At 38.5% G+C, this 16,352-nt stretch overlaps 1 protein-coding gene across 7 annotated transcripts in view; it reads left to right on the forward strand.

Moving 5' to 3' along the window:
• The window catches only part of LOC117297371 (sodium bicarbonate transporter-like protein 11), a 58,625-nt gene that overhangs the window by 33,377 nt on the left and 8,896 nt on the right, over nucleotides 1-16,352 (forward strand). For all 7 annotated transcript variants that reach the window (XM_033780356.1, XM_033780357.1, XM_033780359.1 and 4 more), the window contains 8 exons: nucleotides 4,374-4,487; nucleotides 7,132-7,264; nucleotides 8,211-8,284; nucleotides 11,250-11,442; nucleotides 12,282-12,388; nucleotides 12,934-13,099; nucleotides 13,830-14,003; nucleotides 15,513-15,708. In XM_033780356.1, coding sequence (XP_033636247.1) covers nucleotides 4,374-4,487; nucleotides 7,132-7,264; nucleotides 8,211-8,284; nucleotides 11,250-11,442; nucleotides 12,282-12,388; nucleotides 12,934-13,099; nucleotides 13,830-14,003; nucleotides 15,513-15,708 — 1,157 coding nt within the window. The remainder of the gene's footprint in view (nucleotides 1-4,373; nucleotides 4,488-7,131; nucleotides 7,265-8,210; nucleotides 8,285-11,249; nucleotides 11,443-12,281; nucleotides 12,389-12,933; nucleotides 13,100-13,829; nucleotides 14,004-15,512; nucleotides 15,709-16,352) is intronic.

Raw genomic sequence — 16,352 nt, forward strand, 5'->3', positions numbered from 1 at the left:
TTCTCAGGGTATAGATTAAGACGCCTTTTGTATTTGCACAGAGGGGAGCAACAGTTACCCTACACCCAAAAAAGTTTCAGATTTCTGATCTCAACGGGCATGACCTTTAAGTGTTTTCCTCTTTTTTTTTATATAAAGAAAAAATGTGTATTTTTGATGATATTTCTCAGGAAAGATCTGATACATTGTTTAATATTTTTTGATTGCACTCATAAACAATGTATAAATTAACAATTGCCAAAGACATAAGACACCTCCCGCGATTGTTGCACAATTCTGCTGGGAGTAAATCCAATTTGGTTGCATCGAAACCAACCGCTGCATCACAATCGTTTAAAGCCATTGGACCCTTTCGGTACAGGAAAAATAAATAAAAGAATCACAGATTTACAAATAAATTACAGGGTTTACAGAAGGTAATGGTGAAAGACTTCTCTTGAAATATTGTTCCATGAAATGCTTTACTTTTTGAGAAAACATTAAATCAATATAAATTCTCGTTAGCGAGAATTACGGATTTATTTTAAACACATGTCATGACACGGCGAAACGCGCGGAAACAAGAATGGGTTTTCCCGTTATTTTCTCCCATCTCCGATGACCGATTGAACCTAAATTTTCACAGGTTTGTTATTTTATATATAAGTTGTGATACACGAAGTGTGGGACTTGGACAATACTGTTTACCGCGAGTGTAAAATGGCTTTAACGTCATCATTGCCCTGACGTTATACAAGAGCAAGAACCCTCTCTCATGGAGGAATTATTGCACGCCCCCTCCCCCGCTCCTCCACTCAAACACAACATACACACACCGAAAATTAACTTCAACTTAATCATTTCCCTGTTGTTGTACCAGAGCAAGGAGCCTCTCCCTCTCTCATGGACGAATTATTGCACGCCCCCCCCCCCCCTCCACTCAAACACAACATACATGTACACACAGAAAATTAACTTCAACTTAATCATTTCCCTGTCGTTGTACCAGAGCAATTATCGTTGTACCCCCCCCCCCCCCCCCCCCCTCCTCCACTCAAACACAACATACATGTACATACAACGAAAATTAACTACAACTTAAAGGAACACGTTGCCTCGGATCGGACGAGTTGGTCTATAAAAAGCGTTTGTAACCGTTTTTTTGTAAAATGCATATGGTTGGAAAGATGATTTAAAAGTAGAATACAATGATCCACACAAGTTTGCTTCGAAATTGCATGGTTTTCCTTTTACTGTGCGAACTAACACGGTAGGCTTTTTATGGGAGTCAAAAATTTGACTCCCATAAATGGACGACCGTGTTAACTGACGAGGTAAAAGGATAACCGTGCAATTTCGAGGCATGTTTGTGTGGATCATTGTATTCTAGTTTTACAACATCTTTCTACCCATATGCATTTTATTAGAAACAGTTTCAAACGCTTTTCAAAGACCAGCTCGGCCGACCCAAGGCAACGTGTTCCTTTAATCATTTCCCCGTCATTGTACCAGAGCAAGGAGCCTCTCTCTCAGTCACAGAGGAATTACTGCACCCCCCTACCACACACATCTCTCCTCTCGAAAGACAAGCACACACAAACAGAAATACAACTTCATAACTATCTCTAGGATAGGACGAGGAACACAAAATGTTGCAATGTTATTGATCTTTGTGACGCAATCCAAGCAAGTCTCCCACCTCATCAGCATGTTGAATCTCTTGCCAGGAGGGGGTGAGAGAATAATCTAATAAGAGGCTTTTATTTTCTTTCAGGCAATGACGTCACCCGTGAAACTTCTGTCGATTTTTTTGGGTCTTCGCACACTGAGGATTTAAAGCCCTTGGATTGATTGTTTATAATTTTGTTTGGTTTTCTGTTTTTTACCCACCTGAGAAACGTTCACACACATTTTCATGATGTCATTGGAATTGCTTTTTCTCTGAATGGCATCGGATCTGACGGGAAAACAGACGTGAATGTCATTTTGTTTCAAGTCGCTTTCTAATCGAAGAAAATTGGAGACATCGACGGGAGCGTTCCGTTCGAGTTTACTCCTCTCATGAGATTTCTGCCATGACTGGTTACAGGAAATCTTGGAGATGACGTTTGGTGTCTTTCATCATTAAAGGAACACATTGCCTTGGATCGGTCGAGTTGGTCTTTTAAAAGCATTTGTAACCGTTTGTTATAAAATGCATATGGTTAGAAAGATATTTTAAAAGTAGAATATAATGATCCACACAAGTATGACGTGGTTTTCCTTTTCCCTCGTCGACTAACATGGTCAGCCATTTTTGGGAGTCAAATTTTTGACTCCCATAAATGGCCGACCATATTAGTTCGCAAAGTAAAAGGAAAACCATGCAATTTCGAAAAACATTTGTGTGGATGATTATGTTCTACTTTTTAAATATCTTACGATTCATATGCATTTTATAACAAGGGGTTACAAACGCTTTTCAAAGACCAACTCGATCGATCCAAGGCAACTGTTCCTTTAAGGTCGAAGACTTCAAACGGACTTAACCATTTTGTGTTTCACTTCTTTTTATACTCTTTCTACTCTCTTCATATTCTTGTTTCTGTTGGCCAAGGGCAAAGTGACCAGGGTGGCACAGGGAGCTGTGTCACCCTTCTCTTTACCCCCTTCCCTAAATAATAAGTCTCAGTCTTCAATTTGAGACTCCTTCATTAAATGATGCACCACAACAAGTAGAATATGGGAATCCAAAATACTAACCTGTCATTAAATAAAATTATGAGAAAATAGATTTAGCCGTTGCGAACTGCTTACCTACCACAAGGACCAATGATATAAATAAAAAAAATGGCCTGCCTCATTCACTAATTAGTTACCCTTTCTCCCTCTTCCCTATAGCCCTTTGTGTTTCCATATTCTTGTGGTCAAACCAGCCATTTCCCTCCACCCCACCCCCTTTTTTGTCTCCCTTTTCATTGTTGACCCCTTGCTTTTTTCTGTGCGCTATCTGACTCTCTCTCTATTCATGTATTCTACTTTACTGCTGACGTTACGCTTAGTTACCTGTCCCTAAATAAAATTACTTTCATTTAAACTGTTAGCTAAAATGTTAGCTAACTGAATTGAAAATTCACAATTTGGTTTCACCTGTCAACATCACAATTATCTCTGTTGAGCAATTTTGAGAGACAATTTCCAGCTTTGTTAAACAATATAGTGCGCATGCATTTTAGCACTTTTTCACCTGAAATTTTGTTTCCGAAACGCCAAGCTTGGCAGACAGTAGCTATTGTGATGTTGGCGCAAGCCGTTCAAGAGCGTTTATTCATTGAAACCAAAGTGCTGGAATGACCTTCCTCTTCAAACAAAACAAAAAAAAAACAAACAAGGATGCACTTTCCCTTTATTAAAAGATAACATTTGCAGACACTTTTTGAGATTCTCCATTGTACATTATGGCCGGCCAGAAGCCACTATGACATAGCATTGTCGTCATACTGTAGCTATCGTATACTGAATCAATAAACTTACACGACACTGCAATATCTGCAGGGGTGAACAATCTGCGTAGGAGGTTATGCACATACAAGCCCCCTTTCACATTAGAGGTATTTTCCCCTAGCTTCCAAGTCATGTGGTTGACCTTTTAGCACTTAAGTTGCCTGCCCTGGCAAACTCCCAGGGAAATAACGGTGTCCTGGGGAAATAGCAACCCCTGCTTGGGGAAAAATAAAGGATGGGGCATAAATTGGTAAATGCTTCGGAAAATTTAAGATCATACAAAATATTGGTTGCACTGGAAAACTCTTTGGGGGAAAAAGAGGTGTCCTGGGGAAATGCCTACCCCTGCTTTGGAGTAGAGTTAAAGGCAGTGGCATAAATTGGTGTAAATACAATGGTTATGTCTTGAGGAAATACGGTGTCCTCGGGAAATAGCTACCTCTGCTTGGGAGTAGAGTTAAAAGTAGTGTCACAAATTGGTAAATACTCCCAACATGAACAATTACTTGGTGAGAAGCACTTGAAATTGTTGATAGTATAGGCATGAACTATTTTGAGAAAGGATTCTCCTCAAAGTAATGTTTAACAAATTGTTCACCCCAAAATATTTGAATATAAGTCTTGAATCTCTGAGGGTTGATGACATTTTTGGCATATAAGTAGCCAATTTAAACGTTTTATTCTTCCAATTTGTGTGAAATTGGAAGCTCCTTAAAACAGTCAATAAATTTTACTTAGTGTGTAAGAAAATGTTCTCTTGTGTCACGTGTTTCAAAACAGATAATTCAATTCAATTGGCCCGCACTCTACTGACCCCAATTTTTTTAAAGATCAACACTACACTGCATTCACACTTTAATGGTGTTTTTATTGACGTTCTCTGTGTTTTTATTATTTGTCTTTTGCTACAGATGTGAGGAAAGTGATTGTGTCTCAGACTTTAGGAGGCATATTCTTTGCTTTGTTTGGCGGTCAACCTCTCATCGTAATGCTAACCACGGCACCTTTAGCAATCTATATCAAAAGTAAGTACTATTTACATCTTTTATCTGGCGGGATTTTTGAACAGGTGAATAAAAGAGTGGGACGTGGTCTTGAACTTTCGATTAATACCGACAGGGTCCTCGGGGCCCCTTTTTATAAAAGCCTGTAAGCATGCAACTTTCTAAGCACAGAATGCCTTTGTATGCTTAGCAGAAATGCAGCTCAGTTTCCGCTTGTCCTATCTTCTGATTCAGATCAGCTAAAAATAAAACACATTGGCCGCATCACACTCAGTGTGACTGCAATCTACTGCCATTACTGCCAAAAACCTCCAGTGTTAAGGTGGATAACTTTCTCATACAGGGTTGCTCCATCAAGGCCAATATCAACATTTACATACATAAACAAATCTGCTGATGACCCCCCCCACTTCCCCTCCGGTAGTACTCTGTGTACTGCTGTAAAAATGTTGACAATCATGCACACAGCCCCACTCATCACCTCTCTCTTCCGGGCGGCAGTGCATAAAGAAAGAGGTAGCAAAGAAAGAGGTAGCAAAGAAAGAGGTAGCGAGCCTGGGGGCTGTTGCTGTGCTTAAAACAACACGCAGTATATTGTTGATCGATGGTGAATGTTTGATTATAAGCTACCTGATGGGCAGTGTTTGTTTAACGATCCTTGGTCTCCCTGAAACATGAGATACTACCCTCTTCCCGGTGTACCCTGGCGTGTTATTTTGGAAGTGTCTTTAATGTGTGTCAGGTTGCCCCCCCTTACTCGCTACTTTCTGGCGGTAATCTTATAATAGTTGGTTAGGGGGGTTGAGGGGATCGTCAGGGTGGAGCTAGATGTAAAAGTCATCTGCTCAATTGCTAAAGACAAATCCAAGCACCGGAACTGGGCAATGCTATTCCATACATTGCTTCTAGTCTTATGATTATTTCTTAATGAATCACAGGCCTCTTTGACCAATGGCGTGACCAGCAGGATGCGCGATAAACCCTGTGCGCAATGCCTAAAAGAGTGTTATTCGCATTCTGGCAAACTGTGTGCCACAAAATGCCTTCAGTGTACTCTTCAGTGCTTTTATCACTGTGTGCCCATAGCATGAGTACTAATCATTTTGAAACTCTGGGATGTCAGTCTCTGATTAATAGAATTCGGATCAATCAATATCTTGCCTGTCAGTCATCTTTGAGTTGTCCACCGACACCTTCAACACTCAATCCGATCAACAATGACCGAAAGACAACTACCAAATTCAATTCAGTGGACTATACAATTTTAACCCCATACCTCTCCGACCATAGTCCATCAGTTGAGGATTCATAAAACACAAGTCAAGGAAACACCCAGCGAGTCTTGACCCAGTTACAGAGCATCCGTATCGGCTTGAGAAACAATACCCCCCCCCCCCCCCCCCAAGAGGGTGAACCAAATTCCATTCCGAGAATTAATCCTCCAGGGGGTGCCACCTCTAGAAACAAATCGGAACAGGTCCACTATGATGCCAATTTCTCAGCATACCATCTCTTAAAGTCGGTAATTTGATCAAATTAAACTCCCCCTCCACGTACCCCCCCCCCCCCCCCAGAGGGACGTTCCATTACCAGCCAATCCAATTAAGGGCGGTCCAGATTCACAGCGTCAAAGTGAACACACGTGTTTGCGTACAAAAAAAAGAACACGCGTGTGGCCCGACCAGGTATGCAAATCAAACAAATGGCGCCACATGCACAGGATCGTAATCGATGTCAGGTTGTTGGAATAAAGTCTAAAAAACAAAGCCACTGTAATTGAAACACTCTAAACAACAAAATTGATAATATTGACTTTTTCCCCTCCCAGTTACAGTTTATAGGTGCAGCTTCCTGTTCTAATTAAGTGAATAGTAAAAGTCCTTGTGACTGTTGCTTTCATCAACTTAACGAATCTACCAAGAGTACATGTAGTTTAAGGGACTGACTGTTGCAGGAATGACTTGCAATCCTCGTTTTTTCCTGGGCACTGTGATTGTTTTTTTTTTTTGGGGGGGGGGGGGTTCAATTTATTTACTACTTTATTTAAAAATAGAATGCTTTGAAGAATATTGGCCATGTTGTACTACTACAAATAACAATTGAGGTTGAACAAAATTTGTTTTACCCAAAGCAGGATTTGAACCAGCAACCTCCGGATTCACGTGCAAGCAATACAAAATACTAAAAATAGCAAGCCAAATACCTAAGTGCAAGAAGAATACAAAAAGCTTAATTAATGGAACAAAATAATTGGGCTTGAGTTCCAGAGTATTTTGATGATAAGTAATTGGTATTTGAAGCTGCACCCTGATCTGAGTGACTGTTGTTATTACACTAATCATACGTGAGAGAGTTAGTATGAGGCCTGGTTGTGTATTTTAAATGATGTTGCTATTTTTGCTCATGTTTTTATTTTGTATGTAACTGTACCAGCACTTTGAAACAGTGTTTAAGTGCTTTATAAGTGCAATTAAGTTAAATTTAAGTTAGTATTCCAGCAAGTCGGTCATTTTGTGCCACCCTCAGCAGGCATGAATTATTAAAACCACAGATCTCTCACAAAAATCCTGCCTAAAATTAATAAAACCCCCAAATCCCGCTCTGAATGGGTGCGTCCTCCATGAGATGACTCTTAACCTAATACTCACTTTTGATTTTGTTGCAGTAATCTACAGTATCTGCCAGGACTTTGACTTGAGTTTCATGACCATGTATGCCCTGGTGGGTTTCTGGAATACGTTCTTCTTAATTGTTTACTCTCTCTGTGATGCATCCCGCCTCATGAAATGGTCCACAAGGTAAAAGTTTCATATCCTCCGGTCAAATTAACTGAAATGTACTCCTATGAAAAAAACTAGTAACTGATTTGGTTGCATCGGGGATAACAAATACAAATACAATTTGTTTTTACCCTTACGCAGACATCGTTCATGTTGGATTCGAACCCTTAACTTTTGCATTGCTAGAGCACATGTCTTGACTGCTGAGCTAGCCCGATGGCTAGATGCAGTTCGAATCCTATGTGATAGCAGCAGTTACCGCATTAATTATAGACACTGGACACTATTGGTAATTGTCAAAGACCAGTCTTCTCACTTGGTGTACCTCAACATATGCTTAAAATAACAAACCTGTGAAAATTTGAGCTCAATTGGTCTTCGAAGTTGCGAGATAATAATGAAAGAAAACAAACCCTTGTCACACGAAGTTGTGTGCGTTTAGATGGTTGATGTCGAGACCTCAAATTCTAAAGCTGAGGTATTGAAATCAATTTCGTGGAAAATTACTTCTTTCTCAAAAACTATGTCACTTCAGAGGGAGCCGTTGTTTTATACTATCAACCTCTCCCCATTACTCGTCACCAAGTAAGGTTTTATGCTAAGAATTATTATGAGTAATTACCAATAGTGTCCACTGCCTTTAAATAGATGTTATTTTTGTATTAGGGATAAAGAATATATAATTTGTTTTTACCCTTACAGTGACTTGTGTTAAGCACTGTATACTCCAGAGTTCTGAGGTAAATTACTCGGGTGGGATTTGAACTCTCGACCTCTGCATTGCGAGAGCAGATGTCTTACCAAAAAAAAACCCACCGAGACCACACCAATTCTTCTTAGAGCCAATACTTCCCCAAAAACAGTTTATCCATGGTTAAAACAGCATAACAGTGATATTTTATATGTTTCTGTGAATGTTTTTAAACTATAATTTATAGTTCTCTTTTTAACTTTGTACTTTCAGATCAACAGAGGAAATATTTGCTCTGTTCATTTCCATCGCATTTTGTGTCGACCCACTGAAGGAACTTGTCTACAGTAAGACTTTTAAACATGATTCGTTTAAATAAAATTCTCTCTTTGCTATTTTAAAATTTCATGGCCCTGATTTTCACCAAAAGAAAATGTTGTCTGCGGTGGCAGAAATCAAAAATTGGTTCAAACTCATGGTTGGTTTGGCGGAGTGGTGTCTTTGCTCGCCTTCCTACTCCAAGACCCCGGTTCGAGTCACGCTGGGGGGCACTACATGGATTGGTTTCCAGTCCCTACCTGACTGTATGGGTTTCCCCTTGAATAATTGTCTGGGGTTTTTCTCCCACGTCTAATACTGAAACTTCCTTCCTTGTCTTCTCTTCATTGGGTTCTAGGTTATTACAGTGATTATATGTGCTTTTCTGAGAATCATTGGCTTCACAACCAGAATTGATAAATGAAATAAAAATATGGGAAAATAATAACATTCAAATCAATCAGGCAATACTTGTGTAGTTCTCTAAAAACAGCTAGTTAGGGAATTACGTACACTGTATTCCTTATTTAGGCATATCACCATTTTACTTGGAAATATTACAAACTAGTTTTTCAAATATTTCCAGTGTTTTACATGTAATACACAACCCAGCAAAGAAGAAAGACGTGCCAGCTTTAAAATCCAGAAATAGATACAAAATATTTGAAAACTTCAAATCCATCAAAACGTTTAAGATGTTATAATTTTTGTTAAGTGTACAGCTCCAGTCAAGGCCACACATTCAATTCCTCTTTGGCGAACAATAGAACGAGCTACAGTTATGTAAAAACCACTTTGAAATTATCTTTAATTCAATCATCCAGCTCTTTGTTGGCTAAACAAAAAAGGGGGGGGGGGAAGGCTCTAAATTTGTCAAATGCAAGATGTGGGTTGATGTTTGTATCTCTGTATTTCAAAACATGTTTTAATGTATACGCTCGTCAGTGTGTCTGGAAGAAGAACATAAGGTTGTACTCCCTCCTTCCATGCTCAAAAGTATTTTGTCCATTAACCCAAACCCAAGCAATACATAGGTCTCCTGACAAAAAAAGCTTGTTATTACTTTGACTTTTTTTTGGGGGAGGGGGGGGGGGGGGGGTTGGAGGGGCTAAAATTAGTCCCAAAAAGATCTGTTTCCAATTCCAATGCAGAATTTAACCCTCGTTATGAACGGCAGAAAAACAATTAAACTTTCACTCTAAGCTTTTTTGCAATGTAAGATTGCACCTTAATTGCTTAATTTCGTTTTGTAGCATCCCCTTTTCAGGCAAACGGTGGTACATTAATAGAATTTGAGCACTTACTAAACTGAATAAACCTTTTACCAAAAATCCTTGAGGAAAAGAAAGTTGGAAAAAGAAACAAAAAACAATCCTGCACAATCATTGTGTACAAAATACTAGAAAATGTGATTAGAAAATGTACTTACCATCACACAAACAAGTAAGCTTACAAAAACTTTGATTCGCTCAATTAGACATTGAACAAAAAGTCTATCATCAAAGAAAATGGCATGCTTTGTTTGCCTGAATTTTATTTATTTACTATTTGTCTACCCATCCAACAGCTCTAGCGCCATTTACAGGATGGTGAAAAAGAAATAATCAGCTTTAGGTTAGGTGGGAGGTAAACCCCAATGGGGGAAACCCAGGCAATCAGTTTGGGACTGAAAGCCCAATCCACGTACAAGTTTCTAGTATGTGTTGGGATTCAAACCAGGGTCCACAGATGTGACAGGTAGGGAAAGAAACCACTGAGCCAACCCAGGGCCATTTTCAAAGCTGCTTAGGCACAAAGAGTAGCTAAGCACAACAAACTTATGCTTACCAGAATAAGGTTACCAGCCAAACTGCCATGTCACAGGTACATTTTTGGACTGATATCCTGCTCATTTCTGCTCAGCTGTCACAATGTGATTTTACAGGTGATTTATGTAAGCTTGGGCGATATCACGATATTATCGAATATCGCGATATTAATTTGGAAACGATTTCGATATCTGATGGATTTGGTTTTAATCGAAATATCGATATATCGCGATATATCGCGATATATCGCGATAATCGCGATAATCGCGATAATTGCGATATATCGCAATATCGATTAAATATCGCAATGTATTTGCTAGCTGAGACATCTTGCACCCCATAGGTTTGGAGTAAAACCAGAAGAATAGGTCATTAGAACACCTCTCTTAAGCTATGACTGTCTCTTCTACAACTTTCACTTGGAGTTTGAAGACTGATGATGTCAAATTTCATTAATCGCGATTATATCGAATATCGCGATATATTGTCGGCGATATATCGTGAATAAAATAAATCGATATCGCCCAAGCTTAGATTTATGTCCTCTAACGTGTCCCCCTTAACTTTCGAATGTAAATGGAGTAATGTAAATTCCAGTTGGAAGTGGTTGACACAATGTGATCTTACAGGTGATTTATGTTATCTAATGTTCCCGGATCTTTGGAATGTGATGTGATGGAAATTCCAGTAAAACATTGTTAAGAATTTTGTTCTGCTTAAAGACACTGGACACCTTTGGTAATTGTCAAAGACCAGTCTTCTCACTTTGTGTATCTCACTTTGTGTAACATATGCAGTAAATAACGAACTTGTGAAAAACTTGAACTCAATTGGTTGTCGAATGTGTGAGATAACAATGGAAGAAAAAACACCCTTGTAGCACATGTTGTGTGCTTTTATGCTTGATTTCGAGGTCTCGAAATCAATTCACACATTTTACTGAGAAATCACTTCTTTCTCAAAAACTATGTTACTTTTTAGAGGGAGCCGTTTCTCACAATGTTTTATACTATAAACAGCTCTCCATTGCTTGTCACCAAGTTAGTTTTTATGCTAACCATTGTTTTGAGTAAATACCAATAGTGTCCAGTGCCTGTGAAAGCAGCTCCATGGAACTGGGCTTAGGTGTCCACATTTTGATTCAATGCCGTCAATACCATCATCCATGTATCTTTCTCACACCCAGATTTTCAGAAGAACTACAAGTCTGACGGTTGCTCAGAAGCGTTGGATGACTACGCATTACTCTACGGGAATAGCACTAACGGTACGCAGATACTTAACATCAAGCCGTGTCTACGAGAGAACTCCCTGGTGTATCTAATCCTGATGTTTGGAACACTGTGGGTGGGTGTCACTCTACACAGCTTCACTAAGAGGTGAGAGGAAAGAAGACAATTACAATAATAATATAATAATTTTCGGATTAGTAATACTAATAGTAATAATAATTATAATAATAATAATAAAAAAGGTATTTATAACACGCCTTTTCAAAAGGATTCAAAGCGCCAATCATTTTTACTGCAAGGTGAGTGGGACGAAGATTTTGAAATTATGAGACCTAATTCTTAGCACACCATGTAATGGTTTACATGGTGCTACGGCTCATACAGCAGCCACAGCCAGGAACACTGGGGCGAACCCCTTCTCTTTTTGATAAGTGAATGCACTGGGTTCTTTTACATGCATTACAAAACACATGGGACCAATGGCTTTATGTCCCATCTGAAGGACGAAGCAATGGTTAAGTGTCTTGTTTAAAAGGACACAAGTGTAACGGCTGGGGATTCGAACCCACACTCTGCTGATCAGAAACACCAGAGTTTGAATTCGGTTCGCTTAACTGCTCGGCCACTTCCACTATAAGCCGCAGTACCGGAAAATCTCTGGATTTTTTTCTTAAGAGGTTAGTGTATAAGCCAACTGCTGATATTAGTTGCATCAGAAAGTGGCCAATGGGAGACTTCTGAACGCTGGGTGACATTGATTAATTTTGGTTTTAACAAAGCGCTTACTGAGCGATAAACTCCAAACGGATAATTAGTTTGATTTATTTTTCATCTTGTATGACATTTCAAACAAAAATATTTCAATAGAAATTTTCTACTATCATCATCATTAGACCCTGTAAGTTGTATGTAACTCTGTGATCTTAGACAAGTTTTTTTCTTACCAATTCTGTAACGTTCCTTTAACAAATTTCTTCCAATTACAGCCCGTTTCTGGACGCAAGTAAACGTGAAGTTTTAGCGGACTATGCATTGCCAGTCAGCGTGGTTGTCATGTCTTTTGTTGGCTCGTATTTATTCAGGGACATCCAACGTAAGTAAATTAAGTTTTGATTATTAATTTCTTTAGCCATGGGAGATAACAAAATTTCCCCAAAATAATATTCGTACGATTTAAAAAATCGTACGAATATTAAAGCCTCACAATTTTTGAATAATTTCACTAGAAATTGTTGGTCTTCATGACCGCAATAAATCTCCCTCCCCCAATTTTTTTTCTTCAAAATTTGCTTATTTCAATTGAAGCAATCAAAATAAGTGTTTTTAAACAAAGCAAAATATCTGTAAGCAAAAGCCATTTTCCCTCATTTTTCACCCCACTTAAATGTGACCAAAGTTGATGAACCAAAGACTGATTTAAAAAAAGAGCACAGATTGATTTTCAGATGAGTATAAACAAAGTGTGATGTCAAATCTCTACTGCAAAAACACACCATAGTGGTTTGTATTGTGACATCACACTTTGCTGGGCCGTTATAAGATCAACAGAAAGCTTTAGATCAATCTCCACTCTTCTTAAATCGAGCCCTGGTGAAACAAGACGAAACAAATAAAGTTCTCTTTCTTGATCATTTGCAGTGGAGATGTTTCCATACCAAGAAGGTAGTTTCTTCACACTGGTGTCGCTAGAAGGCGTTAACGTCTACATGGTCTTGGGTTCCATGGGGCTAGGCTTCTGTCTCTCGTTGCTGTTCTTCATGGATCAGAACATCACCGGATCCATGGTCAACAGTCCCTCCAACAAGTAAGTCACTTTAAAAGCACTTGACACGTTTGATAAATTGTCAAAGACAAGTCTTCTCATATATGCATAAAAAAAACAAGTTTGTGAAACTTTGGGCTCAATTGGTCAATCGAAGTTGCAAGAGAATAATGAACGAAGGCACACCCTTGGTGCATTACTTTGTGTGGTTTCAGATGCATAATAAAGAGCTTTAGCTGAAGTTTTGTTTTATTTGAGTGAGAAATTACCACTTTCTCAAAAACTACGCTACTTCAGAGGGGCCCTTCCTAATGTCTAGTCTGTGTTAAACTTAAAATGATATAACATTTTCCACTTGTCAATTTCACCATGTGAGTTATTACTCTGATAGTGTACATCTACATGTATGAAAGTTTAGATTTCCATCTTTCTTTTTCAAAGAGTTAAAAAGAAAAGAATCTATGAAGCAGACCATCATGAAATAACACCATTTGGATCTGTTTGAAGAAAAATATGAGGTATCTGATGTCTCAAATAAACATCTTGAAGAAGTAGAATGCTTCTTTCTTTTTTTTCTTTTTTTCTGGCATTCATGTTCACACAAGACAATCTTACAATACAGAGCAAGACAAAAATCAAAATGACAAGGGAACATACAACAGAGCCACCAATGCATGCCAGGAGAAAAAAGTTAACCTAATAACTGTGGCCTTGGGCCTTTGTTTCCTTTGCCACTGACTTATAAAAAAAACCTTCTCTTCCCTACACACAGGCTGAAGAAGGGTTCTGCCTACCATCTTGACCTGATGGTCGTTGCAATCATGAACTGCATCCTCACCATGTTCGGACTACCATGGATCCACGGTGCCCTGCCCCACTCCCCGCTCCATGTTCATGCCCTCGCTGATAAAGAAGAAAGAGTGGACCAGGGACACGTCAGACACATGTAAGCAATGAACCGCTCTAGCTGGTTCCCATTTTCTTGATATTTGATTACAGTGAAACGCAATCTAAACTCCAAATTAATGAGCCGCGAAATCTAAATACAGGATGCTGAATTAAAAAATTATTTTGTTGTACTATTATATACTGTGCTTATCTCGCCCATGTAGAAAATAAGTAAACAACTCAAATAAAGATTATAGACGATTTAACCTATGTTTACATCCAAACCGCCCTCTGTTGACAAAACACTGTATACGTCATGTTTCGCCGGGCAAAAATACGCATAGTCATGGTAAGATTGCATGCACATCTAGCCGGCTGCCAAAACACAAAGGTTTTGCTCGGCGGTATGCGTGCGAATCATGTTATGGTTTTTGAGTGACCTCAGAGGTCACATCCTCTACAGTTTTTCTGTGCAGTCAAATCTTAACTTTTGAATTCAAAGCAATGAACCGCTCTAGCTGATCCCACTCCCTCTATCTTTGATTACAGCTGATAACAGTCATCATTAAGTTCCAAACTAATGAGGCGAGAAATCTAAATACAGGATGCTGAAGTTTAAATTTATTGTGGTGCATTTCGTGCAGTATAAATACACACACTGTGTGAAGAAAATGTATTTCGCATGTATGAATACACACACTGTGCAAAGGAGCTGCCAAACTGGAAAAGTACTTTATTCATTTACCCTGGGAATGCCGGTCATGGTGTGACCTTTGACATGAGCTGTGTCTAAATTATACAGGACAGTTTAATATATATGAGCTGAGTGTAGCCATGTGGGCAAAAGCAAATATATCACTTTGATTTTGTTAGAACTCTTGCAATAGACTGTGCAAGTCTTGCGCATATTGAATGTAAGAAAACTACTCAAAAGAAGACTGTATTTGAGTAAATGGTTTGTTTTTGCCTGTTTTTTATTCTTGTAATTTGTATTTTTTTACCACATGATTTGTATTCTGGTATTCGTCTTAGCTTAGGCTTACATTTCCATTTTGTTTATTGTACATGTATCTGTTGATGTTTGTATAGGCGCTCTTTTGTGGATTGTTTTCGTTAAGTCCATTCGTGTCAGGTTTCGGAGGATAATTTGGAATCTTAGCTTTGTCTAGGTTTTTTATCCCTGCCTCCTGTTGTTTAGGGTGTTTAATGGGTGTTGTTTTTGTCAGGTTTTGGATTAGCTTTTGTTTTTAGGTTTTTCTGTTGATAGGCCTAAGCCTTCTTTGTGCAAATTTTCGTTTTCATAATTATATTTTTTATTGTTGGCAGGGGTTAGGTTGTGCACCTCTTAAGATGAAAATTTTCCACATTTGACAGCCTCTGTTCAATTTGTAGCCTTGTTTAAAACTTCAAAGATTTAAAATAAATGATAACAACTTATTATATAACTAATAAACAGATAATAACTATTATTATGTAAACTAGTATATTGTTATTTAAATTGTTATTATTCTTTTTTAATTGTTATTTTTTGTTATTTAAATTGTCATGATTATTATTCATATTTCAGCATTGTGAGGGTCCGTGAGAATCGTCTGACCATTCTTCTCTCTCATGCCATGATTGGTCTGTCAGTCCTGATGCTACCGGTACCCTTACAGTACATCCCCAATGCTGTCCTCTATGGTCTCTTTCTTTATATGGCCTGCACTGCCCTCGATGATAACCAGCTATTTGAACGGACGATGCTTCTAATTACTGAACAGGTTAGTATAAGAACTTTAATAAAGGGTCTATGTAACTTTTGTAGGACAACAAACACAATGTCCACAGATTTACACTACACTTACACAGTTTGAAGATAATGATAGTAGAAAGCTTCCCTGAAAATATTACGTGCTGAGGTGCTGTAGTTTTGGGGAAATGAGTTAAACAATGTCATGAAAATAATTTTCGTCTCATGAGACGAAAATTATTTTAATCATTTACAAACATATTTTCATGACATTGTTTTACTCATTTCTCCAAAACTACAGCACCTCAGTAAGTAATATTTGAAGGGAAGCTTTCCACTATCATTATCTTCAAACCCTGTATGTTTAATGTAAATCTATGGACATTTTGAAAAGGTACCCAAATCCTTTAACGTTGAGCTGCATTTATATGACTTGAGACATTGCATGGTGAGGTATCAATATGTATTTGGCTTGCGGTAACACCATGTGTATCTACTTGCCAAGTAGAGTTTGTTCTTAGAGTACTGTCTTTCTTTATTCTACTACAGCAGAGTAGATTATCGGGTGTTCAGGACACTTCGGGTGACTTCTCAGTTCTGAAAAGAACTGTCCTGCTTTTTAACTACTGTACCCAGGCATTTATTTTGCTGTGTGGTGACCAAGAGGTTTTTCCA

The sequence above is a fragment of the Asterias rubens genome, chromosome 12 (genome assembly GCF_902459465.1).
Source record: "Asterias rubens chromosome 12, eAstRub1.3, whole genome shotgun sequence".
Classification (NCBI taxonomy): domain Eukaryota; kingdom Metazoa; phylum Echinodermata; class Asteroidea; order Forcipulatida; family Asteriidae; genus Asterias; species Asterias rubens.